At 41.5% G+C, this 15693-nt stretch overlaps 1 protein-coding gene and 1 long non-coding RNA gene across 11 annotated transcripts in view; one reads left to right on the forward strand and one right to left on the reverse strand.

Annotated features, from left to right (window-relative positions):
• The window catches only part of ZNF596 (zinc finger protein 596), a 29539-nt gene extending 18195 nt beyond the window's left edge, over nucleotides 1-11344 (reverse strand). For 5 of the 9 annotated variants that reach the window (XM_067022308.1, XM_067022305.1, XM_067022304.1 and 2 more), the window contains exons 1-5: nucleotides 11202-11344; nucleotides 4141-4370; nucleotides 2751-2833; nucleotides 1090-1216; nucleotides 283-378 (exon numbers count right to left, since the gene is read on the reverse strand). In XM_067022308.1, the coding sequence (XP_066878409.1) occupies nucleotides 283-378; nucleotides 1090-1216; nucleotides 2751-2762 (235 nt within the window). In that variant the 5' untranslated portion in view covers nucleotides 2763-2833; nucleotides 4141-4370; nucleotides 11202-11344. Of the gene's footprint in view, nucleotides 1-282; nucleotides 379-1089; nucleotides 1217-2750; nucleotides 2845-4140; nucleotides 4371-11201 lie in introns of those variants that run through there. The other 4 variants (XM_067022307.1, XM_067022306.1, XM_067022302.1 and 1 more) reach the window with 3 other exon arrangements.
• Nucleotides 1-14547, forward strand: part of LOC131747617 (uncharacterized) — a 44824-nt gene extending 30277 nt beyond the window's left edge. The window contains exons 1-2 of one of the 2 annotated variants that reach the window (XR_010838403.1): nucleotides 11494-11775; nucleotides 13011-14547. This is a non-coding gene — a long non-coding RNA (uncharacterized lncRNA). Of the gene's footprint in view, nucleotides 1-11493; nucleotides 11776-13010 lie in introns of those variants that run through there. The other variant, XR_010838404.1, reaches the window with a different exon arrangement.
• Nucleotides 14548-15693: the final 1146 nt, after the last annotated feature.

Raw genomic sequence — 15693 nt, forward strand, 5'->3', positions numbered from 1 at the left:
TCATAGAACAGGACCATGAAAAGGGACTTTCTGTGAATGTTTATTAACTCCAGTGAGTATATATATTTCACCTTGCCTAAAGCCAAACCCAAAGGCAGAAAGACACATGAATAGAAAATTGATACCTGCAAGGTATGATATCATGTGAAAATTTTTTCTATGATATTGTCTAAATTTTAAAAATATCACTAAACTTAGATATCTTCATGTGATATTTCTTAGGCCTATTCACTCACTGACCAGGCTCCTCCTCCTATTAAAGCACAGCTTCTTGGATCTCACCTGGACTCTGGCCTTGCTGAAAACCTAACCCTTCTCTTGAAAGTTGCTCTCCTTGCTCCAAGTGGGAAATCACATCTGATTTGTAGAGCTGATTGCCTGTTTGTAGGAGAAAGATATGTGGATTTTGAGTTCTGTGCTCATAACAGCGCATCAGTACAGGGCAGACTAATGAGGAAGAATAAAATAACCTCTGAGGGTCAGCACAGAGAAGAGTACGTTGAAAACAACATGTATACTCTTTGACCAGCAAAATGATAGCTCTTGAACTTGTTCCCAAGGACATTAAGAACCTATCACAGCTAATACCCATGCCCAAGTTCAAAGACAGACTGGAATCTGCAATATTTTCATTCTATGGTGTTTTAATATATCCAAAAAGAATCCAAAAAGACAGCCTCCAAAAACAATCCAATAAATACAACTTTCAATAAATACACCACAAAAATCTAAGTTCTATGTGGAAAACAATATATCTGTTATTTTTAACACTGTGATCTGATCAAACCAGTCCTTGCTGTGAAATACATTTTAAAAAATCAATACATTTACTCACCCATACAAAAATAGTTCCCACCACTGTTTGAGCATCAGAGATTGAGTAGCAAGAAAGACACAAAATTATGTCAGGAAGATTACACTGTAGTGGGACTGACAAACTAAATGTAAGTAAGAAGTAAAGAAAACTGTGATAAGGTAGTTGTGAGAGTTATGAAAGGATCGAGACAGAGTTTGGAGTAAGAAATGGGAAAGTTTCTGCATACTTGTTGAATGAATGAATACATACATAATAAAGAGTAAGAGACTCACCAACTGAGACCAGATGACTGATGTTCTCTAGCATCACATCTCTGAATAGTTTCCTCTGGGATGTGTCCAGTAGGGCCCACTCTTCCTGGGTGAAGTCTACAGCTACATCCTTGAAGGTCACTGATTCCTAAAATATTATGGACACTGTTTCAGATAGGGCCATCTCTGCCAGGGGAGGACGGTAGAGGTGTCAAGCACTAAGGAGGTGGAGGTTGAGTGTACAGAAATCTCAAACAGTATTTTGGGTCCAGTCACATCATTCTCAGTGTTGACATGAAATCTGACTTTCGGATATACCTACAGAGACATACACACTCTAGATACATAAAACTTCATTATAAAGAGATAACACATGATGTGTGGTGTAATATACCCTGGAGATTTCCCAATAAATTTGTAATTACGACTTCCAGATCATGATTATAACATTTCCACTTGAAAACTTATATCGAAAACAGTCTTCTCAACCAATTTCAAGTAAATCTTTTAAAGACTTCTCACAAGGGATGAAGTATCCATGATATGCCACTTTTAAAGCACAACTATGGTGGGATTTCCCTGGTGGCACAGTGGTTAAGAATCTGCCTGCCAATGCAGGGGACACGGGTTTGATTCCTGGTCTGGGAAGATCCCACATGCTGCAGAGCAACCAAGCCTGTGCGCCACAACTACTGAGCCTGTGATCTAGAGCCTGCATGCCACAACTCCTGAAGCCCGCATGCCTAGAACCCATGCTCTACAACAAAAGTAGCCAGTGCAACGAGAAGCCCGTGCACTGCAATGAAGAGTAGCCTCCGCTCGCCACAACTAGAGAAAGCCCATGTGCAGCAACGAAGATCCAACACAGCCAAAAATATATTTTTAAAAAAAGCATGGCTATGGTTAGATTATTCCCCTTTACGGTCTCAGTTTCTTCATCAGTGAAATGGTTTAATAATCTGTTATGAGTTCTGAAAGATCTAATGAGCTAATGTGTAAAGTACTAACTATCTAGCAAATATTTCTTAAATATAACTTTTAGGTTTATTATTCATGAAATGGCAGAGAATACTGAAAGCAACATCCAGGATTCTGCACAACTGACTAGAATTCATATAGGTCTTGGGATCAGCAGGTGTAGGCTTTTATCTCTACAAAACTGAGGTGTTCATTATAAAGGATACATGATTCAGCAGCTCAAGCCAGAGGCTCTAAGACTCCCCCCAGCACCTGTAACACTGGATTGACTGACCTCACCTGTGGAAATATCTGCCTCTATTGGTTTGTAATGTTTTCCTCCTCACTCATCTTCATCACCAGTATTCACTTCAATCCTAAGCTCATTACAGTTAATAAAGTGGTTAATGACTAATTTTTTTTTTTTTTTTTTGCCAACTAGGCCAAGGTCTAGATGAGAAAAAGAAAACCTCTCTCATCTCTTCCATGAATACACAGCATTAATAGAGACTGGAATATCTTAGTGTGATGTTGGGAAGGAGTTACCACTTGATGAGTCCTTGATCCAACTTGACCATTCCAGAATTCTGGGGAAACTTAACTGAAGCTCAGATCCTTGAAAAATCTCTCGAGTGTGCTTGGAACATGTGTGCTTGTAGGAGAAATATGTCTGTATACTGAAAATAGAGATGCAATTTCAGTAGAAAGAGTAATTTCCTACTTACCTGTGATTCCATTGTAACTAGCTCAGCTGCCAGCTGACTTCTGGGTTTTCACTTACACACAGTCCAAGCAACAGGAGGCAAAGCTGAGGAAGAAGAAAAAAGTTATTAGACTCTAGCTGTTCACAACCTCCATATTCACTTATCATGAAGCCCCAACGCTTCACCTGGAAGTAGTCCCCTGGACAACCAAAAGAAACATGCAGTGTGCTCTAAGAGAAATAGAGCTAGAGCTCTCCTCTACCAGGATCAAATGCAAGAAGGCTATGACTATTGTTGCTAGTAAAGAAGATATAAATACCTTCAATTTAGAGAGCAGAATGTGAAAAACCATTGAGTTTTGTATGCTAATTAACCCCTGGTGTTCAGAACTGTCCATTCCCCTCCGAATTCCGAACCATAGGGATCCCTGATTCATGTCACATGTGTCCTCACCTCTAGTAACCACTGTGGAACTTCTCAGGTTGAATCATTCTTACTCTGTGCACTAGCAGTTTCTCCAGCTCTGTTCCAGCCCTCTGGTGCCTCAATCCATCCCTACTTTTCCCTTCTTGCCTTTACAATCAAACTAAAAGATGAAGGTGCAGTTGCCAAATCCTCATATCCCAGTCACCACTTAACTTATCATACCGATAATATCTGCATAAGTAAATCCAACGTACATACCTCAGGCTTTTACCTAGAGCTTAACAAAAAGTATATAACATGACCTCTTTTTGGGAACATACTTTTTCCTAGGTTTCTCTAACATCTCAGTCTACAGTCTTCAAAGGAATCTTGTCATTCTAACTCCTTATCACTTGCCAAGAACTTCTCAAACAATATTGTTGGAAGATCTCAAGACTCCATCCTACTCCTTCATCCTTCTCTACTTATGTACACTGCCTAGGTATGACCACATATTTATTCAATTGCTTCAATTTCTTCCATTACTTTTTCTAAATTGAAAGTGACAAAACTCATATCTGAATTCCATTTCTGAGTTGCTTCTTCTTTTTTTTTTTTTGAAACTAACATACACTAGAAAGGAAATAGATCTCAGGACATTATCTCCCACTTTCCCCAAATATTACTCTTTATCTAGTCTCTAAACTTTTCAATGTCTTCAGCAGACATCCAAGTGTTGACATTTTATATGCTCTCTCAGAACATCACAAATACAATTTAGCGTTGCTATTACTTCTGCACTGTTCACTATTATCCTTCATTTCTACTCAAATCCACAAGCATAATTTCCTACCCCATACTTATTTCCTTCAATCTGTTTGAATGTCAATTCCTCAGAGATTCTGTCACTGAATTCCTACCAAAATGAACACTTCTCTTCACAAAAAATCATTTACAAAATAAAGGAGGGCTATCCCTCCTGGTGAAAATGATCTCCAGTACTCACCACCCAAACAGATGGAAAATCCAGTGAAACCAAATATTTATCGAGGATGCTGACACAACATTCCAGAGTTCGGAGCTTCTTTCTCTTTCTAGAAAATGCATTATTTTGATGGTGAACTCTGTTTTAATGCAGTTGGCAACCTCATCAGTGTTGTAATCCAAAGGGAAAATCTGATTAACTTGGGTCCCAATCAAGATAAATGTATCAAGAAATGCCTCTTTAGGTAAACCCTGTAGATGAAATTAAGGACAACAAATTATATCCTTTAATTTTGCTTCTTCTAAGAGTCTCAAAAGCAAACTTCATGCCTTTTCTCAGAGACTTCAGAGTTTTATGGATTTTGGTTGTTCTGGGCAGTACTGAGAATTTGCAGCCAAGAGACCCCTTCCTGCTCTTTATTTTTATTTGTAGGAGGATTTGTAATCTACCAACACTTTCTCAGGCTGTGGACATAAGTGTGACTCTACAGAAGTGTAAGTGTTTGTGCTGAATAAATATCTACAGAAGGAAAATATCTTTTGTTTTTGCTACCAAGTGAGAAAAAGCTCATCCAGTGTTAGGTCTCTTCAAGTCAGATCTAGCTCATGTCCTAAAAACTGCAAAACCCTACAATCCTCAAAATATTAAGGATTTCCAGAATAAATGATCAGTTTCAGGACTGATTTAATTGTAGACAGAATTTAATTTCTTTTTATTGTGGTAAAATACACATAACATTTACCATCTTAGTCATTTTTAAGTGTATAGTTCAGTGGTGTTAAATACATTCATAATATTGTGCAACCATCACTGCCATCCATCTCCAACACTCTTCATCTTGTAAAACTGAAACTCCGTACCCATTAAACAACTACTCCCTATTCCCCCTTCCTCCCAATGCCTAGAAACCACCATTCTACTTTCTGTCTCTAAATAGGATTTGTTTTTGGGGGTGGGGCTGTGCTGTGGGGCTTGCGGGATCTCAGTTCCCCAACCAGGGATTGAACCTGGGCCATGGCAGTGAGAGCCTGCATCCAAACCACTAGACCACCAGGGAATTCCCATCTAAGTAGCATATTTTTAAAAACTGATATTAAAAAGGAAGTTAAACATTTAAAAATCTTAAGACATTACTTTATAGAAGGATATTATTTCTGAAGGAAAATCAAGCAATATATTTTCATTTTAGGTATAGGCATAAGAAATACTTGATCCCATAAGAAATTCTTTGTAATTTTCTTTTTAAAAATTATACTTTACAGTAAAAAAAGGATTTAGTATGTATTACTTTTAATCAATTATTTGATTTTCATGTATTTCTGAGATGGTCTATGTCTTTTCAGCCCATTTACTGCAACATATTTGAGGCAAGTGATGATCTCCTTTTGCCATAAATGAATATGTTTCATGTCAATTCAGAGCCAAGACTGTAGCAGGGAGTGAAATCATACTGATGAATAAAGCAGAGAGATCATTTGTCCTTATGGAGTTAAAATACTAGCTTAGAAGAGATTAAAGAAATAAAAAAAAAAAAAAAAGAAATAATGACAAGGATACTCTGTGAACATATACTAAAGTGTTTCATTTGTGGAGGTGGGGAAGCTGTCTAGAAATGCACACATTATTTATGACACCTTAAAAATTCAGCTGGGCAAAAAGTCCGAGGCAGTTTTCCAGAGATGGAAATAGGTTCAGAAGTTTGTTTTTTCTTTCTGATTTAGGAACAAGTATAAAATCATGGACACATCACAGAATGTGCTGTACCCCAGGAAATGAGAACACATTGGAAGGCAGTTGAGTGACAGGAAGACCTGGAGAGGGTGTCAGGCAAGTAGATTTCAGGGCCCAAAGGCCACTGTAATTGGAGTGGTCCTTCTCCTAAAGCTAATGGGAATTCACTGGAGAACTGAAAGCAAGAAAGTGACAGGAAGACTTGTGTTTGTAAATGAGCCATTTGTTGAAGAATGGAGTTAAGTAATTCAGAAAGGTTTAATGAGTTTTAAGAATTAGATGATGGTTGTCTGGCACAGGGTGTGGGTAGTGAAATTATGGTGCGGGAGGTGGAAGGATATGACAGAAAAAGAAAAGGAAACATAAATAAAACAATTTTTTGTTTTCTCAGATACTGTTGGGCACCGATTACAAGTCAGACTTAGTGCTATGGGCTGGGCATACAGTAAAGCAAAACAATGACATGATTATTTTCTCCCCTTAATGCATTTACAATTTAATAAACATAAATATTAAGTTACAATATGGTGTTACTATATAAACCTAAAGACAGGTTAGCAGAGGACTAAACTTATTTGGTTGGGCACAGGATAAAGATGGCCTGTCTGAGGTCTGTCTAATTTATTCAAAAATTATCAGAAGGAAATAGAAGTAGGAAGTATCCTAGAAATCAGTGCACTGGGTGCTTGAATCAGGACCAAGAAAAGAGGAAAGGAGAGGAAATTCAAAGATAGCATCAAAGAGCTGAAACTGTATTGATTCTCAGAAGATATGATTTCAAACAAAAAAAATTGGGGGAATCCATTTTAACTATCATACCTAATATTTTTTAAAGAGAACAAATCCAATCTTAATATACTGAAATAAATATTTCCTGTTTAGTAACAATAATTTTAAAACTAAGTAAACACAAAAGCCAGTCTCTATGTACAACAGCAAAATATTATGACTCTCACTTGAAATAAATTTGCAAACCCATGTAAAGAAATTTTAAAATTTTTTGAGGACATAAATACGACATGAATAAAGCCACCAAACCAAATTCTCAGACTACAGGACATGGTGACAAAAAAAGTCTCAGTGACTGCAGAAATTTGGTGCAACTCAAATTTAAAAGTCATATGCAGAATCTAAGAGAATGTATATATGTATATGTATAACTGAACCACTTTGCTGTACATCTGAAACACAACATTGTAAATCAAGTATACCCCACCCCCAAAGTCATATGTGATTATTTCACATAAAAAATGAGAATTATCCTAAAAGTCAATTTTGTCTCAATTTTGATCTGGGATGAGGATATAGCCAAAATAATTGTGAAAAGGGAAAAAAAATAGAGACAGGTCAAATTACATCTGAACCTATATTATGTGAAACTTTAATTCAAATTAAATAGTTGAAACAAGCAGTATATTATGACTAAATGAACATAATATTTTATACTATGAAATAGGTGACACCTTACAAAGGAAAGAAAGCAAAGGCCATGAAGGAAGGATTTTGGTTTCACTTCACCAATGTATCAGACCAAAGTGCGCACATACGTGTGTCTGTATAATTAAACTATAAACTATAAGCAGAAAAATAAGTAGAAAAATTCATTTTACACATACATGTCTATAAAGAGCAACTATCAGTCTCTTAAGTAATTAGTAAAATGGAAATTAAAAACAGAGTTGTCATTTTATCCAAATCTACAACCATATATATATATATAAATACATATATATAAAATGAGGGGCTTCCCTGGTGGCGCAGTGGTTGAGAATCCACCTGCCAATGCAGGGGACACAGGTTTGAGCCCTGGTCTGGGAAGATCCCACATGCTTCAGAGCAACTAAGCCCGTGCGCCACAACTACTGAGCCTGCGTCTAGAGCCCACGAGCCACAACTACCGAGCCTGCCTGCCACAACTACTGAAGCCCGTGCTCCTAGAGCCTGTGCTCCACAACAAGAGAAGCCACTGCAATGAGAAGCCCGCGCAATGCAACGAAGAGTAGCCCCCGCTTGCCGCAACTAGAGAAAGCCCGCGCACAGCAATGAAGACCCAACGCGGCCAAAAATAAATTAATTAATTAATTTAAAATGAATCCTGGTAAAAGTATGGGGGAAACCTCAGGAGTTGATGATGGATGAGGATTTCTTTACAGTTGTGTATTATATGTGTATGGGGAATCGTGGCAGAATCTATTACAAAATGAAACGTGTCATCTCTTGGCCCAGCAATGAAACCCCAACATACCCAAAGAAGAGGAACCCTCAAATATCTGTAGAAAAGTTAATTCTTTACAAATCCATGAACACCAAGGTCTCCCTGGGACGGATGTGGTGTGAACAGTGTTAAAATCCTCTTACTGTTAGACATTTGGGTTGATTCTATTTTTAAACAATTATGGAATAAAATATACTACATGATGTGGATGAAATGCCACCTTAATTTGTCATGACTAAGTTTCTAATCTCTCCTTTTTATTGCAAATCATTAATATTTTGAGGCCAAATACACAGATTCACTTTGTTAAGCTTCAAGTATTATAAAATCAGGTAGAACAGATTTCCCCTTCTTCATGATTTTTTAGGTATTCCTTACATTAATTCAGTACTAATGTGTGCAGTTTCTTTAATCTTGGTCTATGGTACATCCAGATCTGGTCACTATGCAATCCCTACTGGCAAATCTTACTGACACTATGGTGCCCAGTCCTTGTCTCTAATCAATGTCTGGGCATGCAGCATTTCTCATGATCCCCCAAATGGAGCCACTTCACAAGTTCCATGTCACTGGTTGACAGAATTGGTCTGGAGATAGGAGAGGCCATCAGTGAGTGAGGAAATGTGTTAGGCAGGATATCTGACAGTCAGATTTTAGCACGTCCTAAAAACAGCATTTCAGGAAGGAGAGGACAGACAATCAACAGATAATTTGACCTTTTCCAGATAAAGATTTATTCCTGATTCCTCATCTTCTTCCTCCTCTGAGTGTCTCTCTCAGGCAAGAAGTCACTCCTGAGTATTGAGAATGTGCCATTCAGGTCTTCAAATAACTTATCCCCTTCCTGGCCACAACCACATATGTAGGGAGAAATTCAACATTTGGAAAAAATAGTCCTCTGCTGTCTTATCAGGGAGCAGGGACGATAAGCTCCTACATGGAGACCAACAGCTAAGTTTCTCTGCCCTTTACTCTATACACCCTTCTATCCTGTAAAGCCCACACATAACATGGCAGATATGGGAATGTGAGTTGGTGTGACCCTCCCTTTCAAGTCACCATCCTCACAGTGTCTTCTAGTACCTGCTGAGCACAGGATCCTCAAGTAAGGATGGGCAGAGGTCTCCTTTTCTCCTATTCCTGAGCTTCCCAGGCTCTCTTCCATTCCTTAACATCCAAACTGCATTGCCCTTTCTCCTCCAAGCTCCCTTCCCAGAGCCAAGTGTCATCTCCTCATTGGATAAATAACTTTGCTCTGTGCTTAGTTTAAAAAATCTTGGTGTTTCCCTACCAGCTGCCTTTGTACTATGTGTGTGTGTTTGGGGGCAGGAAGAGATGTGAACAGGAGAGAGTAACCATTACTGGCCTCACAGGCATGGGGTGGTCTGGACTGGATAGTGGCAAGGCTTACCATTCTCACCCCTGCCCCTAAAGATTCCAGATCATATTTAATTCTCCCGAGCAAGGGCAAGTTCTCTGTCATGTTTTTAATCATACTGATTAAAATCATTTAATTTCTCTTTTCCATAATAAATATAAAAATATACATTTCCATGAATATATCAAAAAATATAACATTAAGAACACTTAATTATCGGCATGGAAAACACAAAAGTTCAGCTGTGGAAATAGCTCTGAATAATGTATTCATCATGAACAAATGAGGTCTGCGAGAACAAATTTCTAAAACCATCCAGCCCATCGTTCGATATTTGCAAAACAAACAAACAAAGGGAATTTGAAAAGGGCGTATACTTAGTTGGAAACTAGCTCACAGACCAATAAATTAAAAAGTCACATACAGGGCTTCCCTGGTGGCGCAGTGGTTGAGAGTCCACCTGCCGATGCAGGGGACACGGGTTCGTGCCCCGGTCCGGGAGGATCCCACATGCCGCGGAACGGCTGGGCCCCACGCGACGGGAGAGGCCACAACAGTGAGAGGCCCGCGTACCGCAAAAAAAAAAAAAAAAAAAAAGTCACATACAGAAGAAAGGATGCTGTTGAATACTGGACTACCTGTTTAAACTACCTGGTTTTGACTTTTAAGACAAAAATCATCAATATCCCTACAAACTGCACTGAAAAATAGTGTAAAACTTCTTTACTAAACACTAAAGAATACTTTTAGTATACAATAAAGACAGGAAAAGCACTGAGGCCTCATGATCTGAATCTGACATAACACATTTAAAAAGAAATTTCAAAATTAAAAAAAAATATCTAATGATTTGTAATCTATGCTTCTATTTTCCCCAACCGCTGTCGGTGAAATTCCCCTCATCTACTCTGTCCTTGGCCATCTCCCTCTTGATCTCCTTTTTGTCTATTTTCATGTACCATACGGCTTCTTGCCCAGGTCACTTTCTTTTTCACCTGTATTTTGTCTTTCCAATTCCACTGCACCGACCTACCTCCTTCCTCTATTTTACTTTTCAAGTCCTCACTCTCCTTTACTCCATCGATCTCCTTGTTCTGTCTCATCCTCCCCCGCCCACTCGACATCCACAGGGGTGGAACAAAGATGCTCTGCCCAGAACAGCACACTTTATCGTGAGACATCAGGAATGTGGACACACGTTGGCCGGTATCGCCAGCGATTAGGATTTGGGACAGAAGGACACGGGGTGTCACTGGACAGGACTGATCCCCTGCCCCCAGCCCAGGGCTCTAGGGCCTTTCTGAGCCGGTGACCGCGAAGGGCAGCGAGCGGCAGGGCCCGGCCGCAGGAGGCCCAGGATGGGCAGTTGGTCTCAGGAGGACACTTGGGTCTGTGGAGTCCCACGGCCGCGGGAGGGCGCGGCGTCCCGGGCTACCCTGAGGGGCCGAGAGGGGCGATGCGGGTCGCGAGGGCGAGAGTGCACGTCGCGAGTGGGGACCTGACACGGAGCGGGTCGGGCCGGGAGACGGTGAAGAGACCAAAGGCAGAAAGGCCTGACGGGGACGGCCTCGGAGCGCTTTTGACCGGAAACGGACGTGGACTCGGACCCAGCAGCCGAGCTCCCGGCATCCCGAGTCTCAGGGCGACGCGGGCCGGAGGAGCAAGAACGGGGACCCTCGGAACCTGCGTGTGAAGGACGCGGTCGAGATGGGGCTGTGGAGCGCAGCTCCGATTCTCAGAGCCGAGGGGCTCACTCACCCAAGGGAACCTTCGCTCCCGAAATCCGCTTCCGCGTCGGCAGGAAATTACGCAAGCTGGGCGGGGCCTTAGGGGGAGGCGGGGTCAGAGTGGGACGGAGCCTCGGAAGGCCTCAGCCAGTGTGGCGTGCCCAGCGTGGGGCGTCTCCTGAGCCGGTGGTGGGGACGGAGCCTCGTGTGGCGTCTCCTGAGGGGGTGGGAGGGGTGGAGGTGGTGGAGTTCGTGGGTGTGGATGGAGTGGCATGGGCGTGGTGGAGCGGCGTGGGCGTGGCCTGCGCGTGGGGCGGAGCAGTGTGGGGCGCGTCCTGAGCGGGGGCGGGGCGGACCTGCGTGGGCGCGTCCTGAGCCGTTGGGGGTCGGAGCAGCGTGGGGCGGTGCTGAGCGGGGAGGCGGGGCGGAGCGGCGTGGGCGAGGCCTGAGCCTTCCCGCCCCGCCCCCGGCCGTTTCCGGGTCGGCCCCTATCCCAGCCTGACACAGCTCTGGTCTCAGCGTTTGGGTGCGTTTGATTCGGCTGGTGTCCGGGGAGCCGGGCTGCTTCCTCGGGGCTTCAAGTTAAATGTTTTGGACAACTGCAGGTACGAGCTTAGAGCTGTGAGGCCTTTCGTAGTGAATGCTGGGATGTTTCCCTGTTAACATGTTGAAAACGATTTAGGTCGAAATCCCCTTTCGCGCCTGGAGACTCGTGTCCTGCGAGTGCTCTGGGCGCGACTCGGCCTCGGGAGGGGTCCTCGCTGGGTCCAAGTGGGCCGTGGTGGGATCCCGAACAGCGTATGTGGTTCCTGCTCTTGGAATGGGTTATTTAGTTTAGCAAGGGCTGGAATTGTCTATGCTGGCGATGGAAACCAGAGCGAACATTATTTCCATTTCTGCTCCCGGTTCACCAGAGACGTAGCCCTGGGCTCAGTATCGGGGACTTCATGGGGCCAAGCGTTGGATGGCATCCCATAATTTGTTGTTAATTTCTAAATATTTTCCCATTTTCCTTATCTATATTCCCACAGCTATCCGAAAGAATGTTAGTGTTAAAGAAAAAACTTGTGATACTTGTAAAAGCTGATGAAATAAATTTATATTTTAAGGCGGGACAAGAAAAAAATTAAACATAAAATTTTCTGTGTTTGGACCTCCTCCCTCCATAACGTGCTGTGTGCATCTGCATTACACGTTAACCAGAGGTCCTCAAATATGGGGGTGCCTGCTCAACCATAAAGATCAATTTTTTTTCTTTCTTCTTAAGCTAGCAATGTAACTTCTTAAAAGAATAATGTTCTTTCCCAGCTCTGTAGCGGGTAATTATGACTTGCAGCTCGCTTTGTATGGGCTTACCTGGACTATGTATCCTTGGTGAACTTTCTGTAAAATATCAGTATGTCATTTTGATGTATGATCCTTTGTCTCAAAAATGTATTTGACTATGTCCTAGAGTTCTAACAGGCAGAGCTTTCTGAGAATCTGCTTCTCGACTTATAATCCTCAGTTTGGTTCAAATAAAAATTCCCTTTTTTCTTCTTAATTCAATTAACTATCAAGTTTTCTTCTTAACTTGACAGTTAATTGAATGTTCCTCGACAAAGCATCGTAAGGAAGATTTTATTCTGGGGGTGGGCTATCTCCACAATTGGTATAGGAACCACTGCAGTGGGATTTTGTATTGGGTGAGAGAGATTGGGCTGAACTCCAAATACAGGATGAAGTGGGAATTTATAGCCAACGAGCAAGGTGGGGGGGGGTCAGTGGATAGAAAATTACTAAGAGGAAACATCATGGGTAAGGGGAATTCTGGCTAAACTGATGAGCAGGTTTCTTTCAGAAGACACTCCGTGGTGATCAGACATCACCTGTGGAATAGTAGAGAATGAGGAACCTGAGCAGATTTCAAGGGTGGTGGATTCTCATTGAATTGACTTAGCAGCATTCTTGCTAAAACTGGATTTTACAAGGAAGTGCATAGATGGGCATAAGAGAAGCTTTAGGAGCCTAAAGTTTGGTCAAGCAAAGAATGTTTGTCTTCAACCCAATCAAAAAATGACAGAAGTCCTAAATAGATATTTCTCCAAAGGACATACAGATGGCCAAGAGGCACATGAAAAGCTGCTCAACATCACTAATCATTAGAGAAATGCAAATCAAAACTACAATGAGGTATCACCTCACAGCAGTTAGATGGGCATCATCAGAAAATCTACAAACAACAAATGCTGGAGAGGGTGTGGAGAAAAGGGAACCTTCTTGCACTGTTGGTGGGAACGTAAATTGATACAGCCACTATGGAGAACAGCATGGATGTTCCTTAAAAAACTAAAAATAGAATTATCATATGACTGCAATCCCACTACTGGGCATATATCCAGAGAAAACAATAATTCAAAAAGACACATGCACCCCAATGTTCATTGCAGCACTATTTACAATAGCCAGGACATGGAAGCAACCTAAATGCCCATCAACAGACAAATGGATAAAGAAGATGTGGTACATATATACAATGGAATATTAGCCATAAAAAGGAATGAAACTGGGTCATTTGTAGAGATGTGGATGGACCTAGAGACTGTCATACAGAGTGAAGTAAGTCAGAAAGAGAAAAACAAATATCGTATATTAACACATACATGTGGAATCTAGAAAAGTGGTACAGAACTGGTTTGCAAAGCAGAAATAGACACACAGATGTAGAGAACAAACGTATGGACACCAAGGGGGGAAAGCAGGGTGGCGGTGGTGGGATGAATTGGGAGATTGGCATTGACATATACACACTAATACATATAAGATAGATAAATAGTAGAAAAAGAATGTTTTAAGTTAATATCTATCTATTTATTTATTTTGGAAAATTTGAAGTTCATGCTGGCTAGAATTTGGCAAGATCAGATCTCAACTATTCATGCTACATAGATTTTTCCAAAAGAAGACACACTTCTGTTTTTCCCAGAACTGTGAAAGGAAAATCAAAATGGAGTCAGTATTGCTGAGAGAGTTCTTTAAAATGGAGCCGGGAGACCCTTAAGGAAGTGTGACCTAATGCATCTCTCAGCCTGGATGGAATCCGACCTTGACCTGATGAAGTCATCCAGAACATCTGCCAGAAACTCATGACAGCCTATCTACGCATTGCACCCCTACCCTAAAACAACTTGTGATTCCCAAGGACAAATATTTTCTGACTTGCATCAGCATTAATTACAATTCTCACCAGGAAAGTTTTAACAACCTTGTGGCTTTTTGTCTTTAAAAGCCCCTGACTCTTGCCGTTCTCCTGAACACTCCTCTGGGGTTACCAAGTCTGTGTCTCCTGAATTGCAATTCTTAAGACCCCCCCAAAATAAATTCTTTTGTTGTTTGCAGCCTCCTGCATTATTTTTTGCTTCCTAGAACAAATACCATCTTCTCCAAGTTTAACATTTATTTCATATTAACATGTGAACCAAAATCAATTTAAATTTTGGAAGATACCTTTTTCTTAGGCAGTAGAACTGGAACTACCCTGGGTTTCATATAGAGGAGGGGGAGCAGCTCTGCTTACTGCTCTTCCAGGTCTCTAGGGCTGAGTTCATGTCCCCCGAGCTCAGCTTACCCCTCTAATTGCGTTGAAGAGCTCTTTCTGTAAATGCCTCCGTACCTAAAACTAGAGCTCAAGAATTCCCAGGTTTAAGCAGTCATGAGCAGAGTTTCTCTCTTTTTCTCAGCATTCCCTCTTCTGCTGCCCCGGGTACTCTTTTCCCATAATGTGCACAGATGCATGTCCCCAAACCTAGGAGGTGGAATCTCAGGCTATATAATATGGGAAAGGGGAGATACAGGGAGCTTGGAGGACTAGTAGTTAATCCATGGACCCTAAGTGAGACACCTCTACGCATCCCCTGATCACTTTTCTGAGTGTCACTTAGTTTGACAGAGGCCTTGGGACAGTTCTGTGGATCCCAGGTAGCCTCATGCCCTTAAGTCTCTTAGGGTATTTCCCATAGAGGTTGGTGCTTACTTCACGTTGCAAGCCATACATTGAATTTAGAAAAAAAAATTTTTTTCTTTTCTTCAGAAGGAGACTGCCTAAGTAAGCAGATTCCTATAGAATGAGATAAAGTCCAGGAGGGCAAAGTTGGGAATGAAAAGGAGGTTCCAGTAAAAAGGCCATGTGTGGACGAGACAGTAAAGCAGACCAGCATGTGTCCCATAAAGGAAATGCCAGTGCTTCTGTTCAAGGGAAATATGAGTAACCCTGAAATGACCCCTCTGGCCATACCTGATGAGATTCGAGCCATGTTAAAAACTGGTCCTTATCTTGTCAGCCATGCTTTCACAAGTTTCACTCATAAGGATCCCTGGTGCACCTGTCAAACATGCAGAGTCCTAGTGTCCATCACTGACTAGAGAGGAAGGGCCACTGATTAATGCTCATTTCCACATTCTGCAGGGGTTTAATAACCTTTGAGAACTGTGGCTGGTGTTTCTCAAGCCTCACAAATGCACGTGTGGTGTGCATGCAGTTTTTC

Source organism: Kogia breviceps, chromosome 20, assembly GCF_026419965.1.
Source record: "Kogia breviceps isolate mKogBre1 chromosome 20, mKogBre1 haplotype 1, whole genome shotgun sequence".
Classification (NCBI taxonomy): Eukaryota; Metazoa; Chordata; class Mammalia; order Artiodactyla; family Physeteridae; genus Kogia; species Kogia breviceps.